Here is a 17,982-nt window from a genome sequence, read left to right on the forward strand (position 1 = left end):
TTCCTATTTTCGAGAATTAATCGCTCGGTGGCTTTTATTCGGGTTCGGTATAGGTGTATATACTCTCTTAGTATATACTTGAGAGAAATTTGGAATTTAACATGGTATATGTATATATAAGCCTCTCTGGCTCTTGAAATCGATAAGGCGAATGAGAGGGAGTATCAAAAATGAAATTGGTATGCCATATATGTGGTTCTTTATACATCAGAATGTTTACTTTAATTCGTCCCAGAATTTGATGGTAAAAATTCATTTACCTTCGTAACTGTTAAAAACATCAAATTTTTACATTCCACCTTAAGAATCTCGGTAGAACAGAATTTCTAAAATGCCTCTTGATAAAAATTCATGTCCCCACAGAGATAAAAGAATTTTACTAGTTGACGTATTGTGGGGTGCAATAAAGTTACACTCTCTGTGTATAACCACTCCTTTGCAGAATGGAGGGTTGTTATAGATAAAGGAGAGTTCAATCGGTATTCCATACAAGTTATATGTATACGACGAAATTACAAGTGTACGTACGAAACTTATGCTCGCATTAAAGTTCCACAATATCATCCACCTTGGTCACTCGTAACGCGTAAAGGTAATCGATATCACGAAATATTAATTAGCTCGTAAAAACCTTGAACAGCTGTTAGGGATTTAATTGATGCCTATAGCGAAATTCGCCTCTGGGCTGCTCTTAAACGTTGTCAGTTACACCTTGAGTTACCCGATGCATTATCCAACAATCGCTTAAATTAATTTCACTGAACATTGTGCGCTGACGATTGAATTATTTAACAAATAGGATCTATGGCCTTAATCGGTACACAAAGCGGTAGCGAAACAGCTGTAACTGTAACGCAAAGGGGATACGCATCCCAGCGTTATGAAAAGCACGTGACACATATATAGAGGAGAGGATTTTTTCGAAACGATAAATTATGTCAAGGTAGTGTGCGATATCAATATTGTGCGCAGCAGTGTGAATTATGTTAAAAGAATTAACGACAAATACTTTACACCACTGCAGATTCCTATCCTTCGATTCTACCAGAAATCCTAACGAAAAATACAATTTCCTCCCCCATGACTAGTGCAGTGTAACATACTTTATTTATAGCAGAATAAAACAAAAATTGTTGTGTCAAGGTTTTACTACTCGAGTCACTCCTCGTATTATGTAAAGCAATAAATTGATTATTTGCTTTTGGCAAAAACCGTTCGATGGCGAATCTAAAAGTTTCCCCTGTCGAATTAAGTTTTTAACGAAGATACGATCACTATTTTTGTTCAGATGCGAGAATCAGCGATACATTCCAGCCAATATTGGTTTTTCTCATCAGCAGCTTACGTGCGGTACACAGCAGGTATGTAATTATTGCAGACTTTAATTAAGCCCAAGTGTTGGGAAGAGACGAAAGTGTGCCAGATGAAATCTATTAATTTCTAGTTTTGCCAGGTTCACGCGTGGGCACATAGGGGGAGCTGATTGCTCTATTAAAATGTAAAAATTATAGATAATTGCTAAAGGGGGAGAAAGAGAGGTGGAGGAGGATGGGGGGGGGGGGGAGTACGATGCCTGTAGCGAGACGCGCGAGTATAACGTATACTATATATACATATAATATATAAAACACGATACTTCCTGCGTCCTATCAGACGGTATTTATACGAAATTCTCTATGAATAATGAAGGATCATCCTCTCTCTCTCTCTCTCTCTCTCCAGGGAATCAAGCATTTTCTGTTCTAGATTCGCCGGGGACAATGACGAGTAAAGGCGAATACTGCGAGTAAGACGAGTTCACTGTTAGCGCTGAGCAGCGCTCAGTAAGCAGCCCCGATCTAGGCCAACTCGACTCGACTTGCTCTGCTCCTCGCCGTAGACGCGCCTGCGCTCTACCTTCCTACGGGGACACTGCTCCGGTTTCGAATACCTTCAAGGTCTCGGATTCCAACCCCTCCCAGGACGGCGCTTATCCATCAGCTACCAGGTGCATCCCCCTTGCTACCCCACTCAAATTCTACAATTTACGCTCCATTGCAGTCAATAAAAAACCACCTCGTAAAAATATCACCATTTTCAATTCCATCGTCGAATATCGGGAATCCACTGCTTATCATTCGCTATCAGGGGATGATGATATTTCAGAATTATCCGGAGAATTTATATCGACGAATTATTCTTTCCCGCTCGCATTTTCTCTTTGCGTCTGTTTACTCCCGAAATTCGAAATGGTATGTATAGATACACACGGAGTATTTCGCTAATCGGGGCAAACAGGTATGGGCGCCATGGATTTTTGAAGCGTGACCTAGAAAAGAGTCGTTGGTGGCTGCAGGTGTCTGGGCGGCGGGTTTATCGGGTCGAATGGGGATGGGGTCAGAGGGCGGGAGATGGGGAGGGGGGAGACGGGGGGAGATGGCACGGGACGAGGGAAGTACTGACCTAGTACAAGTGGCCGAGATGCATGACCCGAATACCAGTACTGTACAGGTGTAGCGTCCCACTGGCCTCTACCCCTTTTTCCACACAACCCAAGTGACTTTCAATCCAGTTCCGCGGAGATATCGTATCTATCCCTTGGGGCTTCAACGTTTACCCATCATAGATGACCACGAAGCGTTGACAGTTCCATTAAAAGTCCCCATCCAATCCACAAATTACTGTCCACGTAGTGACTCTTACAACATTCCACCTATTCTCCCATTTGTCCAGTAATTTCCACCAAAATTATACCATCGAACTTCATCTCAAATTTCACACACACGCACACAAGAGAACACACACCTCGTTCCTTCTTCCTCTCTTCTTCACGTTTTTTGTTTTCTATTTTTTTACGAAATGACAAAATTTTATTTATTTATGCACCGGCGCAACCGTTCGCATCAAGTCGTGATTCCGCGTTCATGAATATTTTAATACTCTCATCGACATCGTAGATTATCTTGTGCAGTTTTGCTATGGAATAAAGTACACCGTTCCGACCAACTCCACATTTATCGACATCGAACGATTTTAATATCACGAACAATACAATTCCAGCAGAGTTTTCCGGAACGGCTAAAATTGGATCTGCACAATAAAAAATTTCTTGGAATTAAATCGATCGTGGCGGAACTCTAGTCTGTGTCCCCTTGTGTGTACGTGTTCTCTTCGGTGAGATGGATTTATTTTCGGGATATAATTGCCATTAACGGATTTCAAGGTATCTGTATAAGCATTTGAGTGGACTGCATGCTTAGAGATTTATGTCATCCATTGGTTAAGCAATCGGGGGTGAATTTCGACCTAGAGCCTTGGATAATAGCAACGAGGATGTCGGTTATAGAGGCTGTGGCCTGGGACGCCATACTATTCCCGTGCCCCGAAATTGATGAGGCTAAAATCACATTCGCTTCGAGATAACCGAATAGACGATCGAGGCAGAAGAGCCACTAATAAATATTTCCCAGAATCAATAATCTGAACCGAATATTTGCAATAACTAATAATTTGTTATACAGTTAAACATCTCGTACAAAGAATGTTATAAAAATTATTTAAATTTATTCTTGTTTAACATCAAGCAGAATTTAGAAAAGAATAGAAGACTCACTGATAATTGTTTCTCAGAATCAATAATCTAAACTAAATACTTGCATTAAGCAATAATTTATTGTACGGTCGAGCAGCTCGTAAAAACATTATAAAATTGATCCGAAAATTTGTTCTTGTTCAACAGCAAGCAGAGTTTGGAAAAGTATTCGTAGAAACATGAATTAGAGGCTCGTGGCTCGAGGTCGTGTTTCAACCGGGTTGGACCACTATACCACAGTAAAACCTTGAGTGAAAACCGCCAGGGGCCGTGGGTCGTCCAGCTAGGAGGAGAGGGTCGGACATCGATCATTCCACATTCTGAAATACCAAATCAAAGCACCGCAAGCTCGTCCTTCGAGGTGCGAAGCTCATAAGTCAATTTTCATTAATTACATTATTAGCTGCACCCATCGTATAAAATATATTCGTCGGTGATATAGCATATACCATATCTATAAGACACTCGCGAACCGAGAAAATATCCATTTGCCTGTCCGACCTAAATACGTAATTATCTTCTCAAAGGGTGTGACCTTGGACGAACCGAGTCCAAACTGGGCCACGTCTCTGTCTGCCAGCTCTATTCCGTTTGTCAGGTTACCTGCTCGACCTGTCTCGACTTCCTTGAACCATTCGACTTTATATCGAATCGACACCAAGCTTCCGAAACACCGTACCAGAAGAAATCAACCTTTACTACGAATTTTGCTGGATCTTTCAGTAGCATCAACGAATCGTATCAAGATCTGACCTAAAACTTTGGATTTCCTGTGATCGAAACTGGAAGAAAGCAGGACGCTCGATTATATATATATATATATATATATATATATATATATATATATTAGCAAACAGGTGGATATGATTTTAAGGCAGTGCAAGGACGTTTCGAGGTCTGCTCCACTCTGTTATCCAAAAGTTCGTTCTGTGCACATAAGTCCATCCCTTTCCCAAAGCAGAAACGACACAATAGATATTTAATTACATTGACATAACTCTGATCGATAATAATAATACCCACAAAATTTATTGAAACTTTTTATAAACTTTTATATCCCAACATTTTGTTGTTTGGCGTCGCATGTCTAAATCAACCGCCCTGTGCATGTGTTTAAAGCAAACTGCATAGTTTAGGCGATTTATGAAAGTTACAAAAGTGATACAAGGATTTTTACAAAATTTACAGCAAGGCTCGAAATATCGCATAGCCCAATTACAATGGGAAGTATAAAGTATGAGTTTTGTCAACGTACACACAGGAAAATGAGAAGACCGACGATTGAATCAGGATATGGGATATTGTAAGGTAGCATTGCGTGTTGGGATCAGGTCGGAGGGGGGGGGGGGGTGAGTGTGTACAGGGATATCTGGTGGAGGTTGCACGGCCAGAAGGGTTTGCAGCTGTATAAATGTTGGAGGGGGTGGTGTGTGTTAGCACACTGCGTCTCTAGGTAAGCTAACTGGGTCAGCGTCCCAGTTGATGGGGTTGGTGGAGTTGGAGGTGGTCACCAGGCCGACTGCGAGTTTACCTGAGAACGACGGGCCGCGAAAAAGCCTAGCGACCTAATAAGACTTTCTTTCGATCGGCCCATCGCGCAGTTCTCGTCTTGGAATGTCAAGAAAGTTGCATCGATCGAACCGAAGCTTCCGTATTTTCCAGGCAACATCCACCTGCTGGAAAAGGCCGAAAGCTGAAGAGGATGTTCTCACGCGTCTATCCACCTCTTAGGCGGTTCGATGCGAGGCAAAGTTAACCTGGGCCAAAGCAGGAGAGCAGCATAACCTGTATTCGTGTCAAGGCAAGAGGGGCCAACACTCTCGCTTGACCTACATCGGCCGATCACACCCCCCGTTCGTAAGCTCGGCCCACCCTCTCGCTACCCAATGCAAGCGCTGCAACCTATAATACATCGAAAGACTAGGTACGAGAATTTTTAATGTGTAATATCCCCCTCCTGCTTATACCGAGCCTCAAGGGCATCTCGCGAAATCGGAACACCAGCAGAAAGGACTCTCATGATTGATCCTCGATATACTCCCAAAACCTACAAGATTATTCTATACCTCAATCATTTTTTACACTCGTTTGAGATAGAATTTGTTTATGCGTAGATTTTTATATTATTATTTTGCACGTTGTTCATTTGATCGTTAGCTAAAGAGGGTGAGATATTTTTTCATTTAAAATGATCAATTACTGTTTTTGTCCAAGCACAAGAATCATTATGAAGCACTGTCAGAAAGGACTTTGCGATTGGTTCTCGATATAATACTAACACAACAATATTATTTCCACCTGAATAAGTTTTTACACTTTTTTAAGGTAAAACTTGTTCACACGCATCTTTTTACAGCATCGTATTATACATAGTTCATTGGATCGTTAAATAAGTAATTGTGAGGTTTTTTCATGTAAGAAATGACCATTGCTGTTCCGACTCAAGGACGAGATTGAGGAATCCGAACACTGCATGGCAATAAAAATGGCTCAAGACTGATTCCCGATATAATCCTAAAACCTACAAGATTATTCCCATCTGAATAATTTTGTATATGTATATTTTTTAAGATAAAACTTGTTTATATTCATATTTTTACAGCAGCATATTAAACATGGTTCATTGGATCGTTAGGCGAGAAAGGGTGAGATTTGTTCATGTGCGATGACCCGTTGCTGTCCCGGTCCAAGGACGAGCTTGAGGAATCGGAACACCGGCCGACTTCTTCGACTCGGCGAAGGACAAATTTCTCCTTAGGTCTTCTATGATTGATTCCCAATGATCGGCTGATATCTAAAGTGTGTCTAGGCTTCCATTCCTCGTTGAATATCTGACCCATTAAACTGGGTGCGCGCAGATATTCGACGATATTTTTCATCCTCTTTATTGTACGATCTGCTCGGAAGATACCGACGCTCGTTGTCGTAACAATATGAAGATCGACGCAAACTGACGTATTTTACCAATAACAATGGGACTCCAATTACCAACGGTTTGTCTCAAGCTCTCGTGCACATAAAACAGGCACCAGTTGTCTTCACATGGCAGCCTCGCATTTCACCTGAAAAAACTACCAGATGCTACGACACCCACTGAACATTGGAACGAACGACCAATCCGATATTGGATTGATACATTAATGAAGAGTCAACGATATTCAAACGATAAATCTCATTGACAGAGTTTTTGGTATAACGAGAAGAAATTAATTAGTTATGGAATTTGCTGACACTAGCAAATGTCAAAAGAGGTTTACTATAATTTGTCCTATGCTAACATAGGAATTGCTGCTCGCGACGTTGTGCGTTATTCGGTACAAGTTTCGACCGTGAAATCAGAAACAACTGAAGTATGCTTGGCGTTCGAGTAAGACACGCCTCGATGAACGTTTCCAGCTGTGGAGTGCAAAACGTTTTACGAGCAGTGGCAGCGAAAACCAAAGGAATACATGATGCTCGAATTTAGAATACTGTCAAGGCAATGGAATTTAATAAAGATATTAGATTTTTGAAACGATAATTATATTATTCCCTTTATAGCGTTGTTCTAAGAAGGCTGTATCTCTGGACATTTTTTATTTAAAATTATTAAATTTTAATTCACACACATGAATTGTTACTAAAAACTGGATTCATTACATTTTTTATAGTTTGGCAGATGAAGAAAATTGCATTTATTAACTTTTACTTCTAGGCTCTCATAGCTAGTTATAATAATAGAAAAAGTCTAGCTATAAGAATATATAAAGCAAACTTTACAAAATTAGCTATACTACTTTCTTTCTCCAGAAAACAACATACTTTTATAGAGTGTAATACATATTCTATTATCACGTTTACTCCTACAACAATTCTATATAAAAATCTTCACACGTTTCCTCTGAACCATCTGTCGAATTTTTGGTAACACGAGTGGGTAACTCTACATTGACAAGGTTACAAAAATACACTCAATTTTCATACATATAAGCAAACGTGCAAACAGAGCAACATATGGTTGATTACAGAGATATTCGTGTAATATCAAGGGCAGCGTGAATCAAGTTCAGACGTCAAGTGGTAAAGTGGTTCGTTGAGCAGTTAGTCGAGAGAGTATACAATACACATGAAGCGTGCTTCAGATTTGACACATACATGCATACTTAAGTGCTTGTATTCCCTAATCAGCGTGATTCTGGCAAGTCCTCTGATCAATAGAGCTTTATACACTTGGATAAGTAGGGAATCAAAAACTATATATAGCCTAAATTATTAGTCTTGCCGAATTTTGCCCGGTTAATAAGTAACGTCGCGTGTATGTATGTGTTTACATGGCTCGAAAAGGATAGAGGAGGATGATGAATGAAGAATCAAGTTGGAAATCGATATAATTTAACGTGGTGAATTGTTAGATATTAAGACCGTGGGAGGGTGCGAGATGCGGTCATCCTTGGGCATTCACCCCGTGCAGCGTGCTCGATATTGCCAGTAGAAGTGTGTGCGAGCGCTGCTTATAAGCTACGACCTAGAATAGGAAGTAGTACAGCCACACCTGCACCGAATCCACCCTACCTATACTCTTAACCTCCTCTCCTAACGTAATCGCTCGCATTCGTTTTTTATTTATCCTCATATTCCTCCTTTTCAACATATAACATATGCATCCTGCTAAAACGTTAGGCTCCAACGACCTTACTCGATCTTAATCCAGACTAATATTCAATTAATATACATATGCAACATTTCCATTGAAAATTTGTCGAAACGTTGCGAGTCACGCGGTATCACATCACGATGCAGTCACGTCTCTGTGCACTCCCTCGTGACTGCACTTAGCCAGACCTGCTTGAATAGACAATTAAAGCTTTCCAATTGAAAAGGAAAAACGCCTTAGCTTCCGTCATCGCTGCAAAAATAGAACAACGGTATGGTGAAGTATATATATATATATATATACATATATGTATAAAGATCGGGAAACCGTGGACGAGAAACGCGAGCTTTCAAGTAGGTCGAACCTAGGGTAGGTGCAACAAAATTTGCATCGAGGGTCATCGCTAAGGGTTAAAATTTAATATGTTGTCTATATATATATATATATATATATATATAAGGGCCATCGCGTTGAGCATATTTCTTTCAAGAAGACTATTCTTCTCGATGCATTAGTGTCTCTCGGTGTGAACGAATGAATTTTACTACCGACTCGATTTCCGTGCCGGACTGATTTACCGGCTGGTCTCACCAGACCCTTAAATCTAAAGCCTGTACTTTGGCAGTGGCCTTGATTAATGAGAGACCAACACATTACTCTCGCTGCACTTTATTAGAACAATTTGTAACTCGCTTCGATACGAAATATATATACGTATATACTTATACTGGACTTTACTGGAAAACTTGGAAAAATAATTCTTTAAAGGCCCTTTTAAATCGTACACACACAAAGTAGATGATGAATAAACGAGAAATGTGTTTGATGTTTCCAATAAAGTCTTGATACAACCTTGACCCTTCGATACTCCAGAGTCGCTTCGGAGTGTATTTAAACGAATCTAATCGAGCGGCATTATAGCTGCGTTTCTACAACTCAATCGTTCGTTGTAACGAACAAATTGAGATTTACATTAGTCGAAGTACACTGTAAAACTTTTTTCTACAAAATTACAACGATCCTGGGTGACTTTGTAATCTACGATTGTCGTTGTTACATGAAAATACGAAAGGATAATAATTTAACAGTTGTATAACTACAAAATTATTATAGTAAAATTAAAAATATAAATTTACAACGACAGTAGTTATACCATATTACAAAGTTGCTCAGTCGTAGTAATTTGAGAAATGAAACAGAGTGTAAGGGTAAAGGATTGCTTGTACTACCTGGCCATTTCCCGATGTAAAAATGTAATAAGTCAGCAGGATTTCAAGCAGGGCATCGACTCGACCGCAAGGTTAAAGCTGACGGGTGGAACGCGCGAATCAGGTCGAATTTGTCGGGCGGTAAATATTTGAAAGGTTGATCGTTTCATGCATTTAGCATGTTAGCTGAAAGTCGTTTTGCTCGCTGGACGAGCTGGAGCGACCGCGAGCAAACGCGAGGTGAGGTTGAACCTACAGGGGTTATCGTCGCGTGGGTTGCTGGCCAAAAATGCTCCCATGAGAATAATGGAAAGGATATGAGACGATGAAGGCAAATTGATCGACCGTATAAGCGACGTAATTCGATTTACCATGTCGTTAATCCAGAATCCCGAGATCGCTGCCAATTTCCATCTTAAAGCAAACAAACGGGAAGGCGAGGAACGAGAACGTGTACAGACACGCTTTCATGCAAAATGTATATAAACGATCATGAAGCTACAGCCTTGAATATTCCCAGATCCAAAAGAATCCTACAGCCAAAATCCCATCAGCTTCTATTCAACATTAATTGGTAGCACTCGTTTAGCCTTGATCCGACCTTGGAAGGATATATTCCATAGTGTTCCTCGATGTCTGTCTCTCTGTCTCTGTGTGCAAGTGTGTGAATTTTTTATCGGGGCTGATCGTGTCTAGAACAGCCATTCAGGTCTCTTGTAGTTTAATGATTTTTTTTATACTATCTTCTCCTGCATACACGACGAATCGCCATTTACTATGGATCCGATATACTCGGTTTGAACATTTACATTGTGTCCAGGAAAATGCAGCCAGTAGCTCGTTTGCCCCGATTTCCCTCGATACGCAGTTAGCCAAATTCTGTTAGAGACGCCAAATTATATCTCCCACCTATATCCCACCATCCCATCCACACCTTTTTTTACATTTGTAATTTGACTCGTCCCAAGGGACCGTCCTTCGTGGTCCTCTATTTTCTTCCTTATTTTTTTAATTGCACCTTTTTTCTCTTTCAATCCCTCGCGCTCAAATCCCTCATAGATTTAAAATTTTTACTACGATTAATTTCCCCTCCATTAACGTCAATATGGACGTTTATCGTTATTAGACCTTTAATGGATGATCCCATTTAATGCGTTCGCAATTGTTTACCCACACTGTCCATCAATCTAGAAAATTGATTTATAGTTTACTGTCCTGAATTATTTCGGCAAATTTGCTCCACAAAGGAGACACGTCTTTAGATAAAACTGGCGATTTGATCGTTATCGTAGATATAATAATACACGGATGAAACAGTTATCTCTGACACCTTTCTGAAACTGAAGTAAACCTTGAACCTAAATTCGTGCTAGACACCAGATCCAATCTAGCCTGGTTTATGGCAGGCGCAAATTTTGTCGTGAAAGTTCAAGAATTCACCAGCAACTCTCTCACCAAAATATTCGCCACGAATGCAATCGGGTTAACAAAGAAATACGAATGAAAATGATTGTTCGTTATGGTCTATTTTTACATAACGTGGGATGATTGGACACTGAGTAATATAGCTTCGTTTCGTGTTAATCTGGAACAAAGGGAGGATACATGAACATGAAACGTAATCAAGGTGTTTATCCTCAGGCGTTGTAAAAGTTAACTTTTCTCTCTCTCTCTCTCTCTCTCGCGATTAGACTGAAAGAAGCACACGTTTGAAATTTCTTTGGATTCCAATTGAATACGAAACATTCACAGACGTCTATTACAGATATTTATTAAAAATTGAATATGAATTAAACTGCTCTTCTGCGAGACACGTATGCTAGTGTACGTACAAAGCACAGTCTCATTGCCTCATTTTCAAAATATTCAATTTCATGCGAAAAGAAAATGGAATAACAAGATTATTTAGTGAGCAAACACTGCAGCATGTCAACGCTTGTTAAATCAGCTGAAGTAACTGACGAAGCTGTATCGGTAAATAGAGAATGCCAGCACCGAAATTCGTTACACATTTCGCATACTTTCATGTAGTACACGAGCATTCCTACGCTCTATTCCAGTATAATTTCCATCTTGAATTGATGGCTAGAATTTATGACAACGAGATAAAATTTGAAATAAAGGCGTTTAAGCAGTGATCTACGAGGAAAGAGGACAGACTGAAGAGTGGAGGGCGCAGAAAATACGAAGAGGAAGATAAGAAATTTAATGTACGCGATATAATAAACTATATATAGCATATAGCTTTTATTATTTAACTTATCGATCTGTTCGTTTTTTAAATACCGGATGATTTCATATGTTAATTTAGGTGTAAACAAAGACATTCGTCGATTTGCTTTGAGTTTAAACGGGACGCCAGAATGATGAGGGAAGGGGGGTGGGGGGATGTGTGCTATAAGGAACGGCAATGATACTCAGTCTTTGTTCTCGCTGAATGGTTGATGCATGTACGAGCCTGCAAACAACGGAGGATCGGTAACAGTTGCACTCGTTTTGAGGAATTGCGAGCTTTCAGCGTGTGCATGTGTCTATGCATACTTGTTTCTCGACGTATATAGTACCGCTTAACCGCGCATACAGGACAATTAGATATGCGAGCGGAGAAAAACACGTCTGGAGATTCTCAGGGTCGTGTTTTCTCGATTCGGACAGAAATTGACCAAAGTTGGCAAAAATTCCACGCACAAAATTAGTTGCATGAAAGCGGCCTGTGCCACGCACGGTCACCCCTCAAAGCGAATCCAAACTGCTCCTTTTATTCTGCGCCGTTGATCCCCAAAGCGCACATTTTTGTTTTCCGGACAAAGCGCCCACTGTTCATTGATCCTCCATGATTTATTCCTCCATTCATTCCGCTTATTCGTGAAATATATGAAAATCCAATTTACATGCGAACGGCTCTCAGATAAACTAAATACCACCATCCTTCACGCCCACTCCAATAATACTATTTACTCGCTTTAAGTACTCGATCTTCGTCTCGACTTACATATATAATAAAGCGTAATCTCCGGCGAGAATTTATATTTCCAAAACACGTTTTCTCGCGATGACCAGTTAAAAAGTTGTTACAACTTTGGAAATATATATTTATGATTTTTTGTCATTATTAGGATAGATAGATAAACAGATGGGAGGGAGAAAATCTTCATAAAGGTGTAACGCTCGTAAAGTTCTCTTTTATGGTCCAATTTTATAGATCGTTACTATATCACGTAACTATTACATTGCGGAACTTTCCAAGATTACTGCACAATGAACGAAAAATTTCTTTTACCCTTGTATCACCATCCAGCGGATGAACGAAGGTTCGACAAATTCTCTCTGAAAACAATAACAGAGCTATAGGATCGGCGGGACTCGATTGTTACATAGTTTATGATTTTTGTCGTTGTTTCTTTTAATCGGAGAATTATTCAATTCTAATAACCGCATCGCGGAGGAGGAGATACGGGTCGCGGTATTCTCGAGAAAGAAATATTTTAAATTAATTGGTTTACACACGGCGTTGATTACGGAATTGAAAAAAGTCGTAGTTTTTGTACGAGGGACTCGACGAGCTGGCGAATCTGGCGTGTAATCAAGCGTGAATGGAGAAAGCGGGGGGCGCCGCGAATCGATCCTCGAGTGGCAAGGGTTGCGAGCAGAGGAACACTTCCGCGTAGCACTAGAAAGATACGAGCCGAAGACAAATCGTCGACAAATGGACCGTAAGCTGCAATAGCTTCGCGATCGTTCCGCGATATTGCAATCGTGCGACTTGGAAAGCTGCGCGACACTTTTTCTCAAACGACCAAGAAGGCAGCAGCTGCGTCGCTCATCCCAATATCTCACGTGCTGGATCCACCGTGACCTTGGAAGGACAAGATAGTACTGGCTTCGATTACAAATTAGCTAGTGTTCGCCAAGAAACGATAGCCTTGAGAATTTCTATAATATTTCAATTGTACGCTTCCTGTATATTATAGAGAATATTATACCAAAATTCATTTAACTCGATAACAACAATGAATGCATAATTACTACCTTTTCTATATAAATCAAATGGATCAAAATTCCAAACAATTCTCAAGCAATATATTATAATATCTTTATATGGACTCTCCGAAGATAAATGAAAATTACAGGAGAATCTCTTCACAGACTTTGTCCATGTAGCAAAAAAAACAAAGCAGAGAATATAGAAATATATCTATATACTTACGCACAAAGATGTTGCTCATCAACGTAGCCGGCAAGCAAAATACAATAACGAGGACATCGGCCACAGCCAAGTTCACGATGAAGAAGTTCGTGACGGTCCTCATTCGCGGTGAACGATACACGACGGCGATGACGAAACTGTTACCGATAAGGCCGACGACGAACACGAGGACGTAGGCGACACAGTAGAGTGCGGACATGGCCATACTATGCCTGTAGAGTCTATCAGGTACTGGTTCGGGTACGACGGATATATTGGCCTTGCTGGCGTTGAACAGTCCAGCGTTGTCGTCCAGGGTCGCCCTGGGGCTACTGGCGATGGCCTCCGTGAGGAGGCTGTTTAGATAGTCCCCAAGGTCATTTTTCATCTGGAGAAGACCATTCCCACCCCCGGGTGGTGCTGCACTGGAGGCAGCCAGACTCTCCACGTTTCCACGCCGACGAGTCTCAACGTCGAACTCCTCGGAGTCCGGGAGGCGTAGAGACGCCATCTCCAACAGCGGGGACGGTGGTTGCAGCATCGGAAACTTTGCACCAATTTTTTCCTCTCTCAACTGCTTCTCCCCCCTCACAGAACGGCGATCCTCGCCATTTTGTCGAAAATACAGAATTTACTCTGCAGAAAATTCTTACTTACTTTTGGCTTTCGCAGGAAATTCTGCTAAACAGGGAAGTTTCCGGTAGACGCTGCAACGTTGGAAGGGGTTACGCCCGCAGGGAGCTCAAGTTCCCGGAGCGTGACGGCGTCGATGACCTCCCTGCTGTATCTCGGCCGATGCGACAGCCAGCCGCGGACGGAAACCGGCCATCAACTTCTTCTATCAACGCTTCCTCCTCCTCCTCTTCTTCTTCTTCTTCTTCTTCTACGACTTCCCCTGACACACTGAGAATGTTTCGCCTCATTCGTTCTCTCACGACATGTATTATATATATATATATATATGTGTTTATGTATTGTGTATACGGTAAATGGAGATGCGACTCTAAAATGCTCGATCTTCTCTACTTTCCACCCCTTTCTCTCTCCCCCCTCGCACCCCTGTTTCCTTCGACCTTTCTCCTTCCTTCACTCTATTTTATTTATTTTCTTTTTTGCTTTTCGAGTTTCTCTCTTTAATAGGAAAATTTCGCAGCCGGATGCTCAGCGACTAATGAGCCTGCTTTAAAGGACGACCGCGAACTGGCGTGAGATGCACCCGAAGCGGCGAGCTGTCTGGCAAAACTCAACGTCTGCGCAAGCGTTGCCCACGGCACATGCACCGCGTGCCATGTTTCGTTGGTACTCGCTTTGTGTGAGTGGGGGTGTACCGTCTGGGTAGCTCTGGAAGGGTTGGGGAGGAGAGCAGAGACGAGGAGAGGCTTTTCACGGTTCCCCCAACCTGTCCGGTCTTCTTCTCGTTATAATATCGACTCTCACGACCAACTAGACTCCCTTTCGATCCCCCACCCCCTCCCCCTCCTCCCGCTTCTCCCTTCATCATCCTCTCCATCCTCCCCAAACAGAACTCCAAAACTTCCCTTTAGGTACAAATTTCTCATCTGAAATAAAATCTTCATTTGTTATATGTATATACTACCATTCGAGATTCTTCATTCTTTCTTTACGATATACGTAACTCAAATGATTCATTAAAGTTATTACAGTCTCCTGGAATTCAAGAAAATATAGCAGTTTTTTTGTCTCTTTTTTATGTTCGTAAAAACGTTATTTTCTCGAGATAAGAAATTCGTACACGTTGGATATTTAATTGAGATGTTCGCCTCGTGTCTTTAGAATTACGTAAGTTAATTTATAGAAGAATTTAAAGTACAAGTTTTGCTCACATGATACGATTTGATTTACGCAGTTTCTTTGGTATCTTATAGAATATAGCCGAATGTTTTTAGGCTAAATGTAATTTCAAGGCGAATTCATTGTTGTTCATCTTCTCGATCTTGTTAAATCAATGTGAAACGGACAAACATTGTTAATTCTTCCATTAGTCGATAATACGACTGAGAGAAAGCATAGCGACGTATAAATTATATTTGAGCATCTGGTCAAACAAGAAGCGTCTCGCATCGAGAAATATTTCAAGCAGGTCGTTTATACATCGAAAAGCAATAAACCGTGAGACGGAATAATTAGGAGAGACTAGCCTGACATAAATCTGTAAGTTAAGGTTCGACGTTTCTATATAAAGGGCGAAGAAGGACACACCTTTAAATCTCATCTCATCCAATCACAGCGCACTGCAAAGCCTTCCGCCTTCGTCGATCTATTTGTGAATTTGTTTATTTCCGTTAGTGGAGCAAAAGTTCAATTTAAACTATGTAAATCATTCATATACTGTATAGGTATATACTGCTATATCTGATTGATCGAACGTTTCTATGTACAACTAGTATATTGATAAAAGTCTCCCTATTTATACATATATATATATATATATATAACTCTTAATTAAAACAGTTTCTACAATTACTGAAAAAATTGTAAATTTCGAAAATCAACATAAACCCAATTGATCGTAAAACTTTTATGTCCAGCGTGTACATATATATATATATATATATATAAATAAGTGAAAAGCAGAGATGCAAATATTTCCTGTCGCAGAGCGGAAGTCTTTTGCACAGAGCATATAGCATTGGCTCATTCATTTATTTTATTTCATCCAAAGCGAACGATTCCTGAACAGGCAAACATTTTTCCTTAAATACATAAAGGAGTTTAGAGACGTCCATATCGTCTTCTCATGAATAAAAGAGAGCAAGAAAAGATAAAAGTGGTCGTCGGCGGCGTCGCGTCGCTGCCTCGCTAAGAAACTTGATGCGCGCACGAACAGAGATAAATTTCAAAGTTTCTCTCCGTGCAGGAGACGATGAGGTGCGAGAGAAAAGGAAGCAGACAGACACCGGTCTGCGATGCCCCGTTCGAGCAGAGCTGATTTATCGCGCGGAACACGATGAATCGATTGGCTAAATTTCTATATATTAAAATCGATTTTGCAGATTATCCATCAGTCTCCCTCATCAGGGAGCTTCTTTCGCCTGCCTTTATATTCCACTGCTCACCCCTGCATTGCAGGCTATTATTTTCCCTAGGAAACATTGGCAAGCACGTGCTCGTTGGATTATCGATCGCCAGTTTCAGCCTTCAGCTTCCGTTTTGACCCGAGGAACAAGGGATTCGATCGCGGGATAATAACTGGCTCCGACATGAAAAACCTCTGGAGCCAGCTACCACCCCCCCCCCCCTCCTCCCAGCCTTACTTCCGGTCCACCAAAGTACCTCGTTATAACGAGTCGAGTGGCTTTCTCATTCTAATTAAACGAGATTCAAAGCCATGCAGTTTTTGCTCGATAGTTAACGCTAATTGTACGAATAAATTTCTTGACTGTTTTTTGTGTCATATTTTAGTACATCTCCAGTGGGTGTTTAAAGATAGATGATTTATCGTGATGCAATTATTAGCAAGTTTGTTAACAACTTTAGAAAATCACCAATTTTTCCCATCCATCACTCCTTCTCTTCTTGATTATTGCCAGGTTTAAGCTTGAGTGGAAGAATATTTGTTGTATATTCGTAAATATTTTTATTCCACGTGATTTATATCTCGCGTTATTGCGTTAACGTGGATGATATATTTTCGTGGTGGTAATCCTTCGTAATCCAGTGAAAGGAAATGTATGTGTGTTTGTGTGTATGACTAAATTTGTAAGATATCGTATTCATGGAGTGAATAAATCGTGGGGTATATCGGGATCGTTCGGTCTAGAGTCGCGGAAGAGTTGGCTAAAACGGACTCCGGGGAGCCAACTTGGAAGATTGTATATGCGTGCATGTGTAGTATACACGCTAGATAAGACCGAGCCGCAGATTGTCGGCCGATAGGAAGCTCTCGTCGGAGTTCATTCGTGAACTTTCGCCATCAGGAAGAAAGCGCGAATATAAAGTCTCTCTCACCCCATGTATCTCCCTTTCGATTCTGTTTACTTTGTACGAGCTAATCGCTTGCTCCGAAAAAAGCGATAAAAATGTTTTTATAAGTAAACAACGAAATAAAAATAAACAGCTTAGCGCCAGAAGAGAATTAAAGGTTTTTATACTACTGTAAAAAACGAACAATTCTATGGAGGAGGAGGGAGGGGTTATAATTTTCCTCTTTCTCGAGGAAAAGAAGAAAAACTTGATTAATAGGTACGAATTTATTTGCAATCCTTGACAAGATTCATGGTTCTTTCGACATTGAGTCGAGGTCCGGAGAATCCTTAGAAGCAAAGAAAGTAGAAGAATTTTTAATTTTACCGAGCAACCGATCAAAGCTCCATTTTCCAAGTTTTTCCCTCCAGCCAATAATCGAGTTTTAATCGTTTAAGAT

At 40.7% G+C, this 17,982-nt stretch overlaps 1 protein-coding gene across 1 annotated transcript in view; it reads right to left on the reverse strand.

Moving 5' to 3' along the window:
• LOC136773092 (neuropeptide SIFamide receptor-like) overlaps positions 1-14,574 on the reverse strand; it is a 33,662-nt gene extending 19,088 nt beyond the window's left edge. The window contains exon 1 of the mRNA XM_066726480.1: positions 13,620-14,574. Within this exon, the coding sequence (XP_066582577.1) occupies positions 13,620-14,139 (520 nt within the window). The 5' untranslated portion in view covers positions 14,140-14,574. The remainder of the gene's footprint in view (positions 1-13,619) is intronic.
• Positions 14,575-17,982: the final 3,408 nt, after the last annotated feature.

This window comes from Prorops nasuta, unplaced genomic scaffold, assembly GCF_024137725.1.
Source record: "Prorops nasuta isolate Cenicafe-Biocafe unplaced genomic scaffold, Cenicafe_Pnas_1.2 PNAS00004, whole genome shotgun sequence".
Taxonomy (NCBI): Eukaryota; Metazoa; Arthropoda; class Insecta; order Hymenoptera; family Bethylidae; genus Prorops; species Prorops nasuta.